This window comes from Sminthopsis crassicaudata, chromosome 2 (genome assembly GCF_048593235.1).
Source record: "Sminthopsis crassicaudata isolate SCR6 chromosome 2, ASM4859323v1, whole genome shotgun sequence".
Lineage (NCBI taxonomy): Eukaryota > Metazoa > Chordata > Mammalia > Dasyuromorphia > Dasyuridae > Sminthopsis > Sminthopsis crassicaudata.
In genome coordinates, this window is record NC_133618.1 from 384,329,138 (window position 1) to 384,345,936 (window position 16,799).

The 16,799-nt window shown below is 38.2% G+C and overlaps 1 protein-coding gene across 2 annotated transcripts in view; it reads left to right on the forward strand.

Annotated features, from left to right (window-relative positions):
- Window positions 1-14,348: 14,348 nt before the first annotated feature.
- Window positions 14,349-16,799, forward strand: part of CLMN (calmin) — a 158,145-nt gene continuing 155,694 nt past the window's right edge. For both annotated transcript variants that reach the window (XR_012486627.1, XM_074291380.1), the window contains exon 1: window positions 14,349-15,113. Coding sequence is in view for 1 of the 2 variants with exons in the window: in XM_074291380.1 (XP_074147481.1) it covers window positions 15,032-15,113 (82 nt within the window). In the remaining variant the exon portion in view is untranslated. The remainder of the gene's footprint in view (window positions 15,114-16,799) is intronic.

The window sequence follows — 16,799 nt, forward strand, 5'->3', positions numbered from 1 at the left end:
AAGATAATTTAAGAATTATCAGACCAGCTGAAAGCCATGATCAAAGAAAGAGCCTAGACATTATATTTTAAGAAATTATAAATGAAAACTGTCCCAATATCTTAGATTTAGAAGGAAAAATAGGAATTGAAAGAATCTACCAATAGCATCCTGATAGAGACCCCAAAATGAAAAATACTAGCCATATTATGGTCAAATTCCAGACTTGCCAGATCAAAGAGAAAATGCTTCAAGTAGCTAGAAAGAAACAATTCAAATATTGTTGATCCACAATCAGAATCACACAATTTTTTTGCTGAGGCAATTGGGGCTAAGTGACTTGTCTAGGGTCACACAGCTAGGAAGTGTTAAGTGTCTGAAATCACATTTGAATTCAGGTCCTCCTGACTTCAGAGCTGGAGCTCTATCCATTACACCAACTAGCTGCCTCAGGATCCCATAAATTTTAGCATCTTCCATGTTAAAGGAAGATAGGGCTGGGAATATGATTTTCAATAAGGCAAAGGAGCTAGAATTATAACCAAAATTAACTACCCTGCAAAACTCAATATAACCTTTAAGGGGGGAGGGGAAAATGGATATTTAATGAAATAGAAGACTTACAAAATTCCTGATGAAAATACCAGAGCTGTCTAGAATACTTGACATTTAAACACAAGACTGAAAAAAACCATTTTAAAAAGGTAAAGATGAAAGAGTAATAATAAGAGACTCAATAAAATTAAACTGTTTATACTCCCATATGGCAAGATGATACATGTAACTTCAAAGAATTTTATCATTATCAGGGCTGTTAAAAAAAAAAAAAAAAGTTTATATAGCAGAAGGCATGGGTGGGAGTTGATTATATTGGAATATTCTCAAAAAAAAAAAAAAGTGAAGAGGTGAGGAAGAGGGATGCTTTCAGAGAAGGGGAAAAGAAGAAGTTGTTTATTGTTCAGTTGTTTTTTTCAGTCGTGCCCAACTCTTTATAATTTTATTTGAAGTTTTCTTTGCCAAAGATACTAGAGTGCTTTGCCATTGTCTTTTCTAGTTCATTTTATAGATGAAACAAGTGACCTGCCCAGGGTCATGGAGCTGGATTTGAATTTCCTCATTCCAGACCTGTCACACTATCTACTATACCACTTACCTGCTCCAAGAGAGTGGTAAAATGGAAAATTTTATTTCTACATAAAAGAAGCACCCAAGAAAGAACTTTTACAGTGGAAGAAAAAGTGGGAGGGGCAAGGTGGCACACAATGTTTGAACCTCACTCTTAGCAGAATTGATTCAGAGGGAAGACTATATATGCATGTGTTTGTGTGTGTGTATACACATATGTATACATATACCTACATACATACATACATATTCATATACACAAATACACACTCAGTTATGTATAGAAATATAACTTATCCAATAGAAAAACAGGTGGGAAAGGGGATAAGAGAAAGGGACAGATCATAAAAAGGAGAAAGGATTAGGGGAAGCAGTGGTTAGGAGCAAAATAGACTTTTAAAAAGAGACAAAATATAAAGAGAGAAGAAGAAACAGGAAAATGGAATGGAGAGAAATAACACAGCAATCTTCATAGTAAATGTGAATAGGAGGAGCTTATCCATAAAATAAAAGGAGATAACAGAATGGATTAGAAGCCAGGATCCAACAATATGTTGTTTACAAGAGACACACTTTTAAACAGAAAGACACACAGAGTTAAAGATCTTGAGGGAAATCTAATAAACTTGACTTGAAGTAAAAAAAAAAAAAAGGCAGCAGTAGCAATCATCAGATCTGCCAAAACAAAAGCAAAAATAGACCTAATTAAAAGAAAATAATTTTTGCTTAAATTAGTATCATAGGCCATGAAGTAATATCAAAAATTTTGCAGCAAGTTTCTCTGATAAAAGTATTATTTTTCAAATGTCTAAGTATAGAACTGAATCAAATTTATTTTTTAAAATTCATTCTTAAATTGAAAAATGGTCAAAGGATGTAACCAGACTGTTTTCAAAGAAATCAAAGCTACCCATAGTTATATGAAAAAAAAAAGTTCTAAATTACTATTTATTAGAGAAATGCTATTTAAAACAAGTCTTTGGTACTAGCTAATAGCTATCAGAAATGATAAATGCTTGGAAGGGAGACTAATGAATTGTTGGTGGATTAGTGAGCAGGTCCAGCCATTTCTAGAGAACAATCTGGTGAAGGTCAGGAGTATGATTTTCTTTTACTGGGCAAATTCATGGAGGCAAGAGAAGGAATATGAATTCAGGGAGAAACTAGCAGCCTAGCTTGCTTAAAACTTAATATATAAAGAGAAAACATGTGAATAAAGTTACATAGATAGTTTGGGGCCTGACTGCAGAGTGCCTTAAATGTCAGGCTGAGAAGTTTTGTATTTTTATCTTAAAGGAAATAGGATGTCCCTGCAGGACTTTATAAGCATGGGAGTGACATAGTCAGATCTATTCCTTAGGAAGCTTATTGTGCCAGCTGTGTGGAAGATGAAATTAATAGGAACTTTTTATAACAGTCCAAGTGAGAAGTAATAAAGACCTGTATGGTACAGTGGCAATGTGAGGTTGAGAGAAGAGAAGGGGTACAAGAGATACTGAGGAATTTGAATTATCAAGACCTGGAAATAGACAGGTTATGGTGGGAGGAGGTAAGGAATTAGTAAAAGACAGGTAAAGAGAGAAGATAATTAGCTATTTGAACACATTGAGTTTGATATGCTGACAGATTGTCCAGGGAGAGATATGTAGCAGTTGATGATTTTTGTTCAGAGAAATCCAGAAGGGAGGTTAGGGGTGGATACAAATATTTGGAAGTCACCAGAACAAAAATCACATAATCATAGGACATCAGAGTTGCAAAGGACCTCAGGGACCACTAGACCAATCATATTGTTGATCAAAATCTTTCTTTTTTTTTTTTTTTTTTTTTTTTTGAGACTGATTCTCCATTTCTTCTGGGCTAGAATTACAGAAACTACTCATGAGCCCTACAACCTTGCTTTGACCTATTCAATTTCTGAACTATTTAGTGCAGTTTATACCTCCTTAAATTGTTTTACACAAACCACCAACCAGTTTTTGTCCTTCTGCTGCTCAGAACTCCCAAACTCAAATAATCCTCCAGCCTTAATCTCCCTAATAGTAGAAATTATATTAATGTCTCTAAATTCCCACCTATTACCACTAGCTCTGTTATTAGGATAAAGTAGGACAAGCCTATTCTTCCACATTTTCTAGTCCTTTAGTATTGGATAATTATCATTTCACATCACTTCCTCCTCTACTAGTTCCCTTCATTCTAAATCTCTTCTTCCCCAAGCTATTTCCAGTGGTGTTCATACAACATGTTTTAAAGTTTGATATTATCTTGGTCCCTTTCTTCTGGGTGCTTCTCCAGATTATCAAAATTTTTCCTAAAATGTTGAAACTGAACATTATAATAGATTATAGTATCTCAAAATTCAGCAAGTCTATCAATCACTTCCTAAATTCTGGGCACTGTATGACTAATGCATTTTACAATAGGATTAGCTTGGTTTATGCCATGCAGCTGCTTTATTTTGAGTTTATCATCCATTAAAATTTTTATTTTTTTAAAACAATTTGTAATTTAGTCAGGTTATTGCCTCAATCTCTCCCATCTTATCTTTGTGAAGTAAATTACTTTAAACCAAGCCAAGGAACATATATTTATCCTTATCATATTTAAGTTTATTTAACTAATTCCAAATGCATATTGATGCTGTCCTTAACATGTTAGATTTCTGTCACCCACAAATTTCATAACTATGCTACCTATGTCTTTATTCAAGTCATTGATAAAAATAAAAAACAGCTCAGAACAACGCACAAATTCCTGGAGTAAATTTGAGACTTTCTCCTAAGCTGATATAGTGATACTAAATAGGCCTCCTCCTCTTTTTCCCGAACCACTGGCAGTGATATTATCTACATCATACTTCTCAATCTTGCACATAAAGTATCCATGAAAGATTTTTGTCAAATGTTTGGTTAAAATAAGGATAATCTAAAGTTCTAACATTTTCTTGAACTAGCATTCTAGTTCCCCTGTCAAAAGGGGAAATAAAATCAATACTGGTCTACTATAAATTTATGCTATCTAATCTCAACTAGACCTACATCAAAGTAAGACCATTCTACTCTTTCTTGTAATTAATTACTTATTCACCATAATGGCTTTTCTAAAAGTCATCTTCACTCCTTAAGCTTCCCATAACACTTGTTTTCCTTTCCCTGCTCAAATGAAGCCCTTTGCCAAAAGTTGTCTTCTTCCATTTTCCTCATCTCACATCCCTGTGAAATCATCCTTCACAATCTCTTCCTTCGCCCTAATCTCTGATGAAAGAGATGGCCTTTCCTTCTTGCCAAGACAAAACCTTCTACATAGTATCCTTGATTGCAAGCTCTTCTGTCTTCTCCAGAAGATTGCCTCAACTATCATTTCTCTTTTGTCTAATTCTTTACCTCTCCTTTATTTTATTTATTTCTTTTATTATCTCTCCTATTCCTTTTGCAGAGGCTTACAAATACATTTTCTTCTCCTATCCCTTAAAAAATCCTCACCAGATATTATCATGCCAGCTAGATTTTAACCTTTATTTCTCTTCCCATTTTCACTTAAACTTCTTAAGAAAGTCAATTAAACTGGATGTTTCCACATCTTATCCTTTTAACCTCTTCGAAATAAACCACATTATAGATTGATAAATATTTAATTTAAATGACATTTAGAATGACAAATATTTCATTTTGTTCCAACCTCTAACCTGAAATACCAGACTAGTCATGAGTCATGCTTGGCCTACAGAACAAAATTTATATAAGAGGTAGCCCTTGACCAGAGTCTTGAAGGAAACTAGGGAATATCAGAGACATAAGTAAGGAGAAAAGGAATTCCAGGCATGGAGAACATCAAATATAAAATGGAAGGAATATCACATGAGAGGAAAAACAAATTGTCAGTATGTTTGGGCTATAGGTTATAAAAGGGGGGATGATAAGGAAACTGGAAAGTGGGAGAAGAGCCATGTGGAGAAAAGCTTTAAATTTCAGAAAAAAGGCTTTATTTTTGATCCAGTAGTAACTGAGGCCATAACAAAGATGAGAGAAAATTAGGAAGACTGGAGATATTAGAGGTGACAGTGAGAAATAGGGCCTAAGAATGCCTCCCATGTGGAGGAGCCTAGGAAGCCTGGTTCTGGAAAAGGTATACTGTGTAATAGAAACTCCTCAAAGATACTTGAGTATGTGTAGAAATTCTGTAATTAGTTCTGTCAATCACATGAGTCAGTAAAATTTTTGTGAATGCTTATGCACCCAGAAGAGTGACCAGATTTTTTGTCCATCCTCTGGTATAAGTATAGAGGCTTTGGACCCTGTCCCCACTAAGACTGACATGTGGCCTTATAATCAATTAATCAATCAGGAAAGAAGCATTTATTAAGCACCTACTATATGCCAGGCATTAGAGAAGAAAAAAGAAATGCAAAAAATAGTCCCTGCTCTGCAGAAGCTCATAGCCTAATGGGAGAAATAACCTGAAAATAATTGTAAAACAGACCTCAATCTTTAGCCTTTTCATTATGCTAAGGATAAAGGGACTAAAGATTTCAACCTCATGAGTTTTATAAGGTAAGGGTAAGCCTCTTCATGCCCCATGTCACAACATCAGGGTTTTGTAGCACTGGCATTCTAGGAATGGAGAACAAACTTCAGAACTGACTGAAAGGACACTTTCAAACTAAAGGAAACTAAAATGACAATTCACTTGACAGTAAAGTCATAGCAGACACGAACGTGATAGAACCAATATTCTATTTGGAGAGGAGAACGTGACCTGAGGTATGAGAAAGATGTTTATGTTTTTGTTCTTGCTAGTTCTTAGAAGTAAATGGGGCCTTTTGTAAATGTTAATTGATGTTAAGTGGTTTGACTGAACTGGAGTGCTAGTCACCTCCACCTAACAGTGGAGGGAACCTAACTCATAGAGCCTTGAGCTAATATTAGCCAACTACACTCTAAATCCTTAGGAGTAACCATTACCTTGAGGAGAAGGTATTGCCAGCCTGGCTCTGGGAGAGAACCAAAACGATTGCAGATTGTCTATAAACAGATTTAGTGACATGGACTGATCTGGGTTTTAGCATAATCACTTTGATGAAAGATGTTGGGGAGACAGAATTGACAAAATGGGGTAAAGAGAAAGATGAATACAGTACAGAGAACTTGCCTAGAATGGAGGATATTTAGAAAATCTACTGAGAGGAATATGATAAACTATTAATAGTGGGAATGAAAGGACTTCCATGCAGCAGTGGGGCTGTACTTCAGTTGATAGAATATGGTTATATAGCTGTAGTTAGAGTTTGCAGATCTGCCTTTTTTCTCCAAGATTAAGGGTTGTTGTTTGTCCATTGCTCTCAAAAAAGAACATGACAAATGGGAGATGATACCATTTCATGCAAGTGAATTGAATTTTAGTGAGGGAGGACTAACCCTCATATTCTTGCTCAGAGACATCTGGATTCAGTGGCCAAATATAGACCATATGACTGGAGATGGCTCTGGATGCAGTGGGAGACCTTGACCTTTTTAAGCTAATGTCTTCAATAGTCTCAATTTGATTGCAGATGGTAGGTATGATTTAGAGCAAAGATGGGCTGGTCATAAATGGCAAAGGGTGTAAGGAGTTCAAGATTAAAGCTGAATTAGTTGATTATAGGGTCAAGACTATGAAGAAAGGAGAACTGAGTCCCAAATAGGAATAAGGAACTGGGAGATTAAGAAAGAATACAGATATTGGAAGTGACAATGAGGATATATAGATTTAGGAGGCAGAGGGTTAGAATTATAGATTCATTGAATAGTGGAATAGGAAGGAACCTTCATTTTCCTTTAGTTCATCTCTTAACTATGAATGTTCTCTTTTGATTCTTCAATAATATCATCCAAAATAGTCAAAGAAGTTGTATGTATCATTACAGCCTTGATCCTATGGTTGTGAATTTTGTTCCTCTTAAGCTTTTGACTTTGATGGCCTAAGACATTCTGCTGAAGTTCTCTCAGTGATGAATATCAGCTGGAAAGCTCAATTTTTATTACATAGTCTAAATGAATAATTTCTGCAACATTCTTGCAGATATCTCTTCATACATGTTTTCTCCAATAATTTTCTTGTTTGTGCTTGCAACTATAGATAAGGTAGCATTTTATATTGCTTGTTCTTGCAAGGAAGAGAAAAAAAAATATGGTTTCTTTTCAGAGAATTTACACTATTTATAAATTCTCGTGTATATGCACATGGAAAAATAATAAACCTGTCTCTGGAGTCAATTATTTGCTTTTTCTAAACTGGAATGTGTATGATCTGGCCTCACACTCTCAAGTCTAGGCCTGTTACATTGCCCTTATGGAGGGGGATTCTGAAAAGTTTTATGAAAATCACTTTTCTACTATCACTGACTTCTATTGCTTTAAGCCCCAACTGTCTGGATCCTCCTTGTCCCCTCCCCACCACATCCTTCCATGTTATGGGTCAGGGAATCACTTAATATTTAATAGCTTCTATAAGTCTATGTACTTCAGAGATATAGGAAAGATAAACATACAAACATTTCCCCCAACATCTCAGGGGTATGATATCTTCTAAGCCATTTCAGTCTCAGATATGTCAGAAGATTAGGATCAGTTCCTACATAGCATTGCTTCCACTAAGTTCACAAACAAAAGCGCTCCTGCTACTTGATTAGTCTTTGTGTCAACCACTCCTGGGCTGAGATCCCTAAGGTCACTTCCAAAAGTCACCCCAAATTCCTCAGGGAATCACTGCTGCACTGGTAACAAAAATGATCCTGGATTTCAACTTATAGATTCTTGTGGCTCATTTTCTTACCATTCCATTAACCTAGAATGGAAAAATAATTTAATAGCTCAAGGACTAAGGCCTGTTTCTTGGGGCTTTGTAAAATCATATTGTGCTCTTTTTTACTACATGGTTTCTCAGTAAGAAAGAGAAATAAGTCAACTGAGAAAGGTTCCTCCAATTACATGCTTAGCCGTTATAAAATGTCTACATATGCTACATGGTTTCTCTGAGACTCTTTTTTTACATCATCACAATTCTCTTTGGGGCAAGTTTCTTAGCATCCTCTATATGGAGAGTGTGATAAGTCAGTCAAGCTAATTAGGAAGAGAGTGTCAATGCATACATTAGACCCCCATTATACTGGCTGGAGGAAGTATTTTATATAAGAGAACTGGAGCTTCTCCAGATCTTTTTATGTTGTATAGATGCCAATGGAACACACAGACATGGGGTTTTGTCAGTTATTTTTCACAACTATTATGTGAATGACTTTTTTTTTTCTTTTTGGTCATAAATTTCTCTGACTTTTTTTTTTTCTGAGCAACTTTATTCATTTATTTAAAGGTTTGGCCCATCTATGATAGAAAACAAAACAAAAAACCCCAAAAGCAAATTATGAAGAATGTCTATTGTCTAGGTTTTGATGTGTAGTTGGATGGATATACCTTCATTTCTTGGGTGACCATTGCAAATGGATGATGAGCTGGGACAAATAGAAACTGGCAGGAGAGTGAGCAAGACTGTCTTTGAAAAATTGCATCAAAATTTTATTTTATTTTATTTATTTTCTGAGGCTGGGTTTAAGTGACTTGCCCACGGTCACAAAGCTAGGAAGTGTTAAGTGTCTGAAACCAGATTTGAACTAGGGTCCTCCTGAATTCAGGGTTGATGCTCTATCCACTGCACTGCCACCTAGCTGCCCCCCCCCAATCAAAATTTTAATGGTTCTCCCTGAAACAACATTTGCTCTTTTAAAAATGAAATTCCTGTTGCTACTTGAATCCAGAGAAAGAACTGATAAATAGATTTACAGAATAATTTTATATATATATATATATATATATATACACATATACATACATGCATACACACACACACACACACACACAAACACACACCTGTTTGGGTCTAATGACAAACATCTCTAAAATGGGGGAGAAAGAGAGAAGGGAAGAAAAAAAAAGAAATTTGCAGGACAATATTGTTATGTATTTGAAAGGAATAGCAAGTTGTGCATAGTAGATTTATAGTTACATACACAATCATCTTTATAATTGTACTGCTATAGAAATGCTTGTTTTATTCCATAAGTTAAAAATAAAACTAAAAAAAATTTGTTCCAGTGATGCTCCATGGCTTTGGATGAGAGAATACTACAGTCTCAAAAAAAAAAAAAAAAATCAAAGTTGTGTGTTTTCTAAAGGACCAGAGAAGTACATGTTACAAGTAAGCAAGAAGTCAGCATATCACAAAATTCCACAGAAGTATGAGGACATAGTCTTGGTAAGTATTCTTAATCTTCAAATTCTTTCATATTTCTGGCAGTAGTCTTTTTAGGAAACAAAAAATTATTATGTACCTCCAATAATTTTCATAAAATGATCTATTAAAATGATTTCTTTAGCTTATATATTTCTGATAGAATTATTTGTTATTGTAACCCAAATTTCTAATCTATAATAAAATAATATAACAATTATTTTGACTGATATGGTTTCATGTTTGTTTAGGTTTCCCTGAGACTAGGTATTGTCCCCTTTCCTAGCTTCTTGCTTGTTGTGGCATAACTAGAATTAAATTTTCTGTGCCTTGCTCTTCATCATTCCTTCTTAATTCCTTATTAAGCAATTTAGAAAATATCCTGATTGCCACTCCCAAGGAAATACTGATAAAGATGAACTCTCAGCTCCTTGAACCAGTGTTCAAACCTAGCATCAGACATAATTAGCTGTGTGACCCTAGGCAAGTCACTTGATCTGTTTATCTCACTTTTCTTATCTGTAAAAAGGGGATAATAATAGTATCTACCTCCACAGGATGTTGTAGATTAATTGAGTTAATATTCAAAAAGTGTTTAGCATGGTACCTGTTATATAGTAGGTATTATATAAAATTAGTTATCATAATTACCATTATTATTAATACAGGTAAAGCCTTTATGCTAAAAATAAGACATTAAAGGATTCCAGTGGAGGTTTGTTTTATTTGTTATGAAGTGATTATTAATAGCTATAATGAACCAGTGATTGTCAAACAACTATGTAGCCTCTAAGGTTGACCTTCCTAATTGAAATGAATGTTTTCATCTGTGAATTCTAAGTAGTAATAGATTTACTAAGTATTCTTCCTAATAGCGGACATTAACCCTCTTTTCAGACTTTGGCCATGTTGTACTTTAAAAAGAATGTTACATATTTGTTACAAAGGTTTTATTTTTGTTTTTCTTTTTTTTTTTTTTCAAAAGATGTGAGCTAGGAAGGAGAAGGAAAATAAATTTTTGTTAATTAAAAAATGTAAAATTTAAAAAATAGAATGCTACAGCATGGAAGCAATCCAATTGACTTTACCATCAACACAACTTGATGTTGTTCTCTATGGCAATTGACAATTTTCAAATTTATTGTGCAGAAGGTCAGACTTGTTTTATGATAGTTGTCTTTAAGTATCTATAGGCTTTATATTTCTCACATTCTAACTCTCAGAAGTATCTATATATTAGTAATTAATGTAATTTGGACCCCAATGGAATGGATTTGATAGTTGAATTTACTATTTATTATCCATGTGATTTTGTGCAAGTCACTAAATATTTCTGGATCTCATATTTTTCATCTGTAAAATGAAAAGGTTGCTCATGATTTTTAATTATAAGTTGTATGACCCTGAGCCTTTTCCTTTAAAGTGGTAATTATTACAAATAATGACAGAGATCATGGGAGAGGAAGGAAACAAGCATTCATTCAGGGATAGGCATTGTGTTAAGAGCTTTATAATTACCTCATTTGATCTTCACAACAATCCTGGGAAGTAGGTGCTATTATGTTCCTTATTTTATAGTTGAGGAAATCAGAGAGGTTAAATGACTTGCCCATGATCATGTAACTGAGAGGTGTTTGAGGCTGGATTTGAACTAAGGTTTTCCCAATTCCAGGCCCAGAGCCACTATCTAAATCAAAGGATCATAGATACATAACTAGGAAGGACTTAAATATCACTTAATGACCTTTTCATTTTACAGATGAGGCAGCTGGTTCAGAAAAGTTGTGCAATTTGTCCAAATCAATAGTGCTCTTTAAAAAAAAAGTCTGGCAAACTTTCATGATTTTTTTCTTTTAGAGGTGATTTCATATTTATCCCCTATTTCTCCTTTTCTAAAAAGTGCTCACACAAATAGGTTGTTTAGTCCTGTAGCCATCAGTAAAATGTATGATTGTTCTTTGTAGTTAAAGAACTTCCTTCTGAAGTGAGATTTCCTACAGCATTGACAATCCCAGCATAGATTCAGATCATAACAGATTTAAGGTAGCTAGGTAGTGAAGCTAGACCTGAAATCAGAAAAAATGATTTCAAATCCTGCCCCAGATATTAGCTGTGTGACCCTGGGCAAATAACTCTATTTGCTTGAGTTTCCTCATCTGTAAAATGAGCTAGAACTTGAAAGCCATCCATATCCAGAGAGGGAACTATGAAGAATGAATGTTGATAGTATTTTCACCTTTTTGTTATTGTTGTTTGCTTGTTTGTTTTTTCTTGTGTTATTTCTCCTTTTGATTTCTTTTTGTATAACATGATAAATATAGAAATATGCTTAGAAGAATTGCACATGTTTAACCTATATCAGATTGCTTGCTGTCTTAAGGAGAGGGAGGTTTTGCAAAGGTGAATATTGAAAACTATCTTTTCATGTGTTTTAAAAGAGAAAATAAAATACAGTGAGCTGGAGAAGGAAATAGCAAGCCAAACCCCAATGGGATCGTGAAGAGTTGGACATGACTCAGCAACAACAAAATATAGAGTACTTTAGTATCATACATTTTATACATGAGGAAATTGGGACACGGATGAAGCAATCTGCAGAAAGTTGTACAAGTTAGGAGTGAAAGAGACTTCAGAAGTCCCCTAATCAATCACCCCCTTCATTTTACTGATCAGAAAACTGAATCCTACAGTTATTAATTTACCCAAGTTCACATGGATAGCAAGAGAGCTGGGGTTTGGATCCTAATACTCTTTGTCTATAAGCAACTTTTGGGGGAAAGCACTGGCTATACAGGCAGAATTTGAAACCTTTCCTGACATGTTAACTATGTGGATATGAACAAGCATCTAACCTCTGAGAGTTTCCTCATTTGAGAGATGAAATGTTATAGGAAACTTGTAAGCATTAAAATAATTCACAAATGTGAGTTTTTAAATGTATTTATGTACTATTTTGTATTATGGTGATCTGGGTAGCTATAGCATTTGTTCTCTAATGTAAACTCTGAGGACAAGGGACCACGTTGCTTAATCTTTGTATCATCCAACATCTAGCACAGAATTCAACTATGGCATTTAAGAAATGTTGAATAAACGACTCAACCCATCAATCTAAGAGGATTGATATTTCCTATCTGTCCCCATCAGCTCATAGACATGGGACTGGAAGGGAATATGTAATGTTTAATAAAAGTTAAACCAGGATAATCAGTTGGTTGTTGTCTCTGCTAAACTCATTCCATTCACTAGATTCTATAATAAATGACCTCTTCTTGAGTCACATGTCCATGTTTCATATTGATAAAGGACTCGTTTCCCTTGTGACTGCCTTATCATAGAGGAAGGATGATTCTTTTTGATTTTCATTTGGAAAGAAAATGACTTCCTGAGAGTTATAATTCCATGACTATTAACTAAAATAAATTGAAGTATGAAAATACTAGAGATGGCTAACAAAGGAACTAAATAGGGAGGTTTCTGATATTCATGGATTCATGGAGGACCACAGTTGGGGAACCTGGAAAGAGAATCTGTTTTGTATGTAAAACGGACGTGAAGTCATCACCAAATAATTGCTTTTCAAGCACTTTCAGGCTTATAAGGCTCTTTCCTTACCATACACCTCTCGGCTTATGCAGCCTGTTAGTGTTAGTCGTGACTTAAACCTGTGTCTTGTAACTTGAAGTTTGAATGTGTCTTCCTTAACTATTCTTTATCTGTCACTGTACATGGACTGCCTTATCACCGGCGCCTGGGTGTAGGAGCTGCTGAAGTTTCAGCCCAGCCCTTCTATTTACTTATTCTCTGGCCCCAGACTACCTGCCATGCCCCAGTTCCCTTTTTTATAAGATGGAGATTGTGAAACTCGAGGGTGTCACTGGCGAGATGAAGTCCTGGGAATGCTCAGGAATGACCTGTGGCTGTCACCGATCTTCCTTTTTTCACACGAAACCCTACATCACTTCTACACTTTGTATCATGGGGCAGAGTTTGGATCAGAGCGCCTCATGCCTAGGAGTTGTCCGATACCACGGCTCTTCCCCCTCCCTCTGAAACAGTGGGCCTCGGACCGGCTCCAGTTAGGAGCAGGGAGCACTGTGGCCCCAGTTCCATCCTCTTCATCTCTAACACCCCTCTCTCCTAAGTCAGGCTCGTCAGAAGGTAGAGCAGGGATACTGGAACAAACTCTCGCGCCACAAGGGCCCTCAGAGCACCCATTCTCTGGAGTGGAAGCGTCCTTAGAATCATAGAAGACAGGAGTGAGAGCTAGAAGGACTTTTCAGGTCATTCGGCCCAGACTCATTTTTAGAAGGAAAAACATGTTCCAGAAGGGAAATAGCTCGCCCAAGTTAATGAGAGCCGAGGCTATCAAGTTGTTCTGATTCTTCTCTCCACCAAACCAAGCATCCCCGCTTATGAAAGCTCTTTAATGATTAACAGACAAGCTATACAAATGGTGGGAACCATCATTTGACTTGATAGGGAAAAGAGGAATGGTTTTTCGTCGCTCCCAGTGACATTCCCCCAAATCTCATTTCCGGAATAAATCCAGAGGTGCCGAGATAGAAATCAGATGTTCCAAGATGACCCCGCTCCCGCTCCCCAGGAACAATAATGGGGGGGGCGCAAGGCTCTCGGGAAACTTCTCAGAACCGAACTCCGCCTCCATGCCGACTCTGCCTCTCCCACCCCTTGGCTCCGCCCCGCTCTTTCTGTCTCAATGCCAGGCCGATTTCCCGGGGCGTGGGCGGCTCCTCTCCGGTGGGCTGCAGCCTCCGGGGAATGCGGGGAGTGAAGCGAGGCCCTAGAACAGTTCGGAATGACCCCGGGTCTGAGGGCGGGCAGGGCCCCGCCCCTGGGGCCGGGAGAGTCGCCAGGTCATCGGCAAATATTAACCAGGTGTGCCTGTCTCTCCCGATCGCCGCCGTCATTTGGTTTAAACCTGCTGTGCGTCACCCGGAGCAGAGCCTCGGCAACTCAGAGACATCACAATATAGGCGGCGGGGACCTCAGACTTCATCATCGCCAGTAACGAAAGAAAGAAAATACAAACAAACAAAAAACACGAAAAAAAAAAGAAACAGGGAAAGGAAAACACACACACTAACAACTGCTCCATTTCGGGCTCGGATCGAGTTTTGCCTTCCTCCCTCCTCCCTCTTCCCTCCTCCCTTCCCCTTCCCCATTCCCTATCCCCCTCTTCCCCTTTCCTTACCTTCCCTCACCCCCTGCCCCCTCCCCACCACTGGCCCACAGCCTCCATGGGAATGAATGTGTGTGCATGAGCGAGGCTCGCGAGCGTGAGCGTGGGCGGGAGACGCGCGGGTAGCCGACTGCCCTTCTCCTGGACACCACGGGGCAGCCCCGGTAGCCCTGGCGAGGCCACTTCTTTGACCAGGCCTCCCTCCATCTCCCGGTACCCCGCTCCTCCAGCTGTGGTGGAAGACCTGGCTCGGGTGCTCTCCAGCTGTGCTCCAGCGGGGACTGCAGCGGAGCTCCTTTCTGGCCCCTCCTCCTAACCCTCCTCCCCTTAGTCTCCCCCCTCCGCCCCCCCCCCCCCAGCTGTTCTCTGCCACTACTGCTGTTGCTACAGCTGATTTGCTCCTCCGCTCCTGGCTTCGGCTTTCCTCTCCCCCCTCACTACCCTACCCCACCCCCCTTCATGGCCGGGCACGAGTGGGACTGGTTTCAACGGGAAGAGCTCATCGGGCAGATTAGCGACATCCGAGTTCAAAACCTTCAAGGTAAAATAAATAAATAAATCACTTTCGTTACGAATGGGTTAGATTGATGGCTCTTTAAAGGGTTCGAGAACTCTGATTCAACTCCCCCCGTTTCCTGCTCCCTCCGCTGCCCAGGCCGGGGCTGTGGAGACCATTCACCCCGGTCTCTCAGCGCTGTGACTGCGCCCTTGCCTGACGGGGGGAGGAAGCCCGTGCGGCTGGGGAGCAGCTGGGGATCTCCGGGACCAGTGCAGGTGTGAGGAGAGAGCAGAGGTGCCGGCTGAAGTCCTCGGGGAACTTAGGTGTCTGGGCTGGCGCGCACGCGGCCAAATGCAGGTGTCTCCTCCCGGCCTCAAAGTTTGGACCAGTTGCGTTTGTCAGCAAGGTCGTGGGTAGAAGGGAGACACAGACTAGTGTTCTTGCTTGAGATTCTGCCGCTGGGGTCAGGTACTTCTCAAGATCCTTAAACCACCAGGAACTTTTTTTTTTTTTTAAGACTGTGTATATAAACATGATTATAGATATAATAGGAACTTTTTGGAAAAAAAAAAAAAAGCCATGGACAATGGGAATGAATGAGAAACCAAACATATGTGTGAGGAGACAGGCAAAAGTTTCTGAAATCGTTCCTGTGGGGTCAGGCAGAGGCACTTCCGCTTCCCCCCCAAGATCACATTCCTGAAGGAATGATACCATATGGGCTCCTTTATTGGTGATCCTGATGTGAGGGAGCAGCCAGAGCTCTGCTTACGTCGGGGTCTGGGTTTAGAGACTCTCCCTGCTCTTGATCCTAGCATAATAGCAGGTTGCAATGAATTTTTTAAAAAAGAAAAGAAAAGAAAGAAAAAGTCGAGACAATTCAAATCAGTCATTTAATTTTTGTGCTTTCATCATTGGTAACTTGGGAAAAATACTTATTCCACTTAGCCTCACAGGCAATGTGTGGATAAAATAAGTTGGACAGAGGCTTGGAAGGCCTTTTAGAATCATAGTTATCAGTGGGAAAAGGACCACTAAAATCAAACTATACAGTGTTAGGACTGGAAGAGACCCTAAGATGTAGAATGCTGTAGAATGTAGAATGGTGTTCTTGGAAATTAGTCATTGAAAGAGAAACCTCAGTTTCTGAATAGGCAGGGGAGGAGGGGCAGCCTTGTAAACTGTAATAAAACTGGATGGGAGACTGGGCCAGAGAAATGCAGCTTTCTCAAGCAGGTGATCTGACTTTATTGCCAGAGGGCAAGCTTGTTTGTTTGCTGGGAGGACCGGTGCAGTAAAGTTTAAACATTACACAGTTAGAATGTTTCCTCAGAAGTTTTGTTTATCATTCCCCCCAGTAGGTTGAGTAAGGACTGTATTCTCTGAGATAAATTGGCCAGAAAGGGGGGCTTTGTAGCTTTACTCTTGGAAGGATGGAAGCTGTTTGCTACCTAGCCCGATATCCTCCACATTGTGATATACATAAAAACAAGATATCTAGGAACTGGAACTGAAAGGATTTTAGAGATAATCTAGGCCAACCATTTTATAGATGAGGAAGAATTAGACCAGAAAGGTTAAATTATTTGCCCTTACATAGATAGCAGATCAACCATTAAAAGTCAAGTTATAAGACTCCAAATCTAGAGTTTTTCCTACTGCAGTTATTAAAAGAATACTAAGATTTGCATTTCTTTTAGCCTGGGAAGGTGTTCCCCCAGGAAGAAC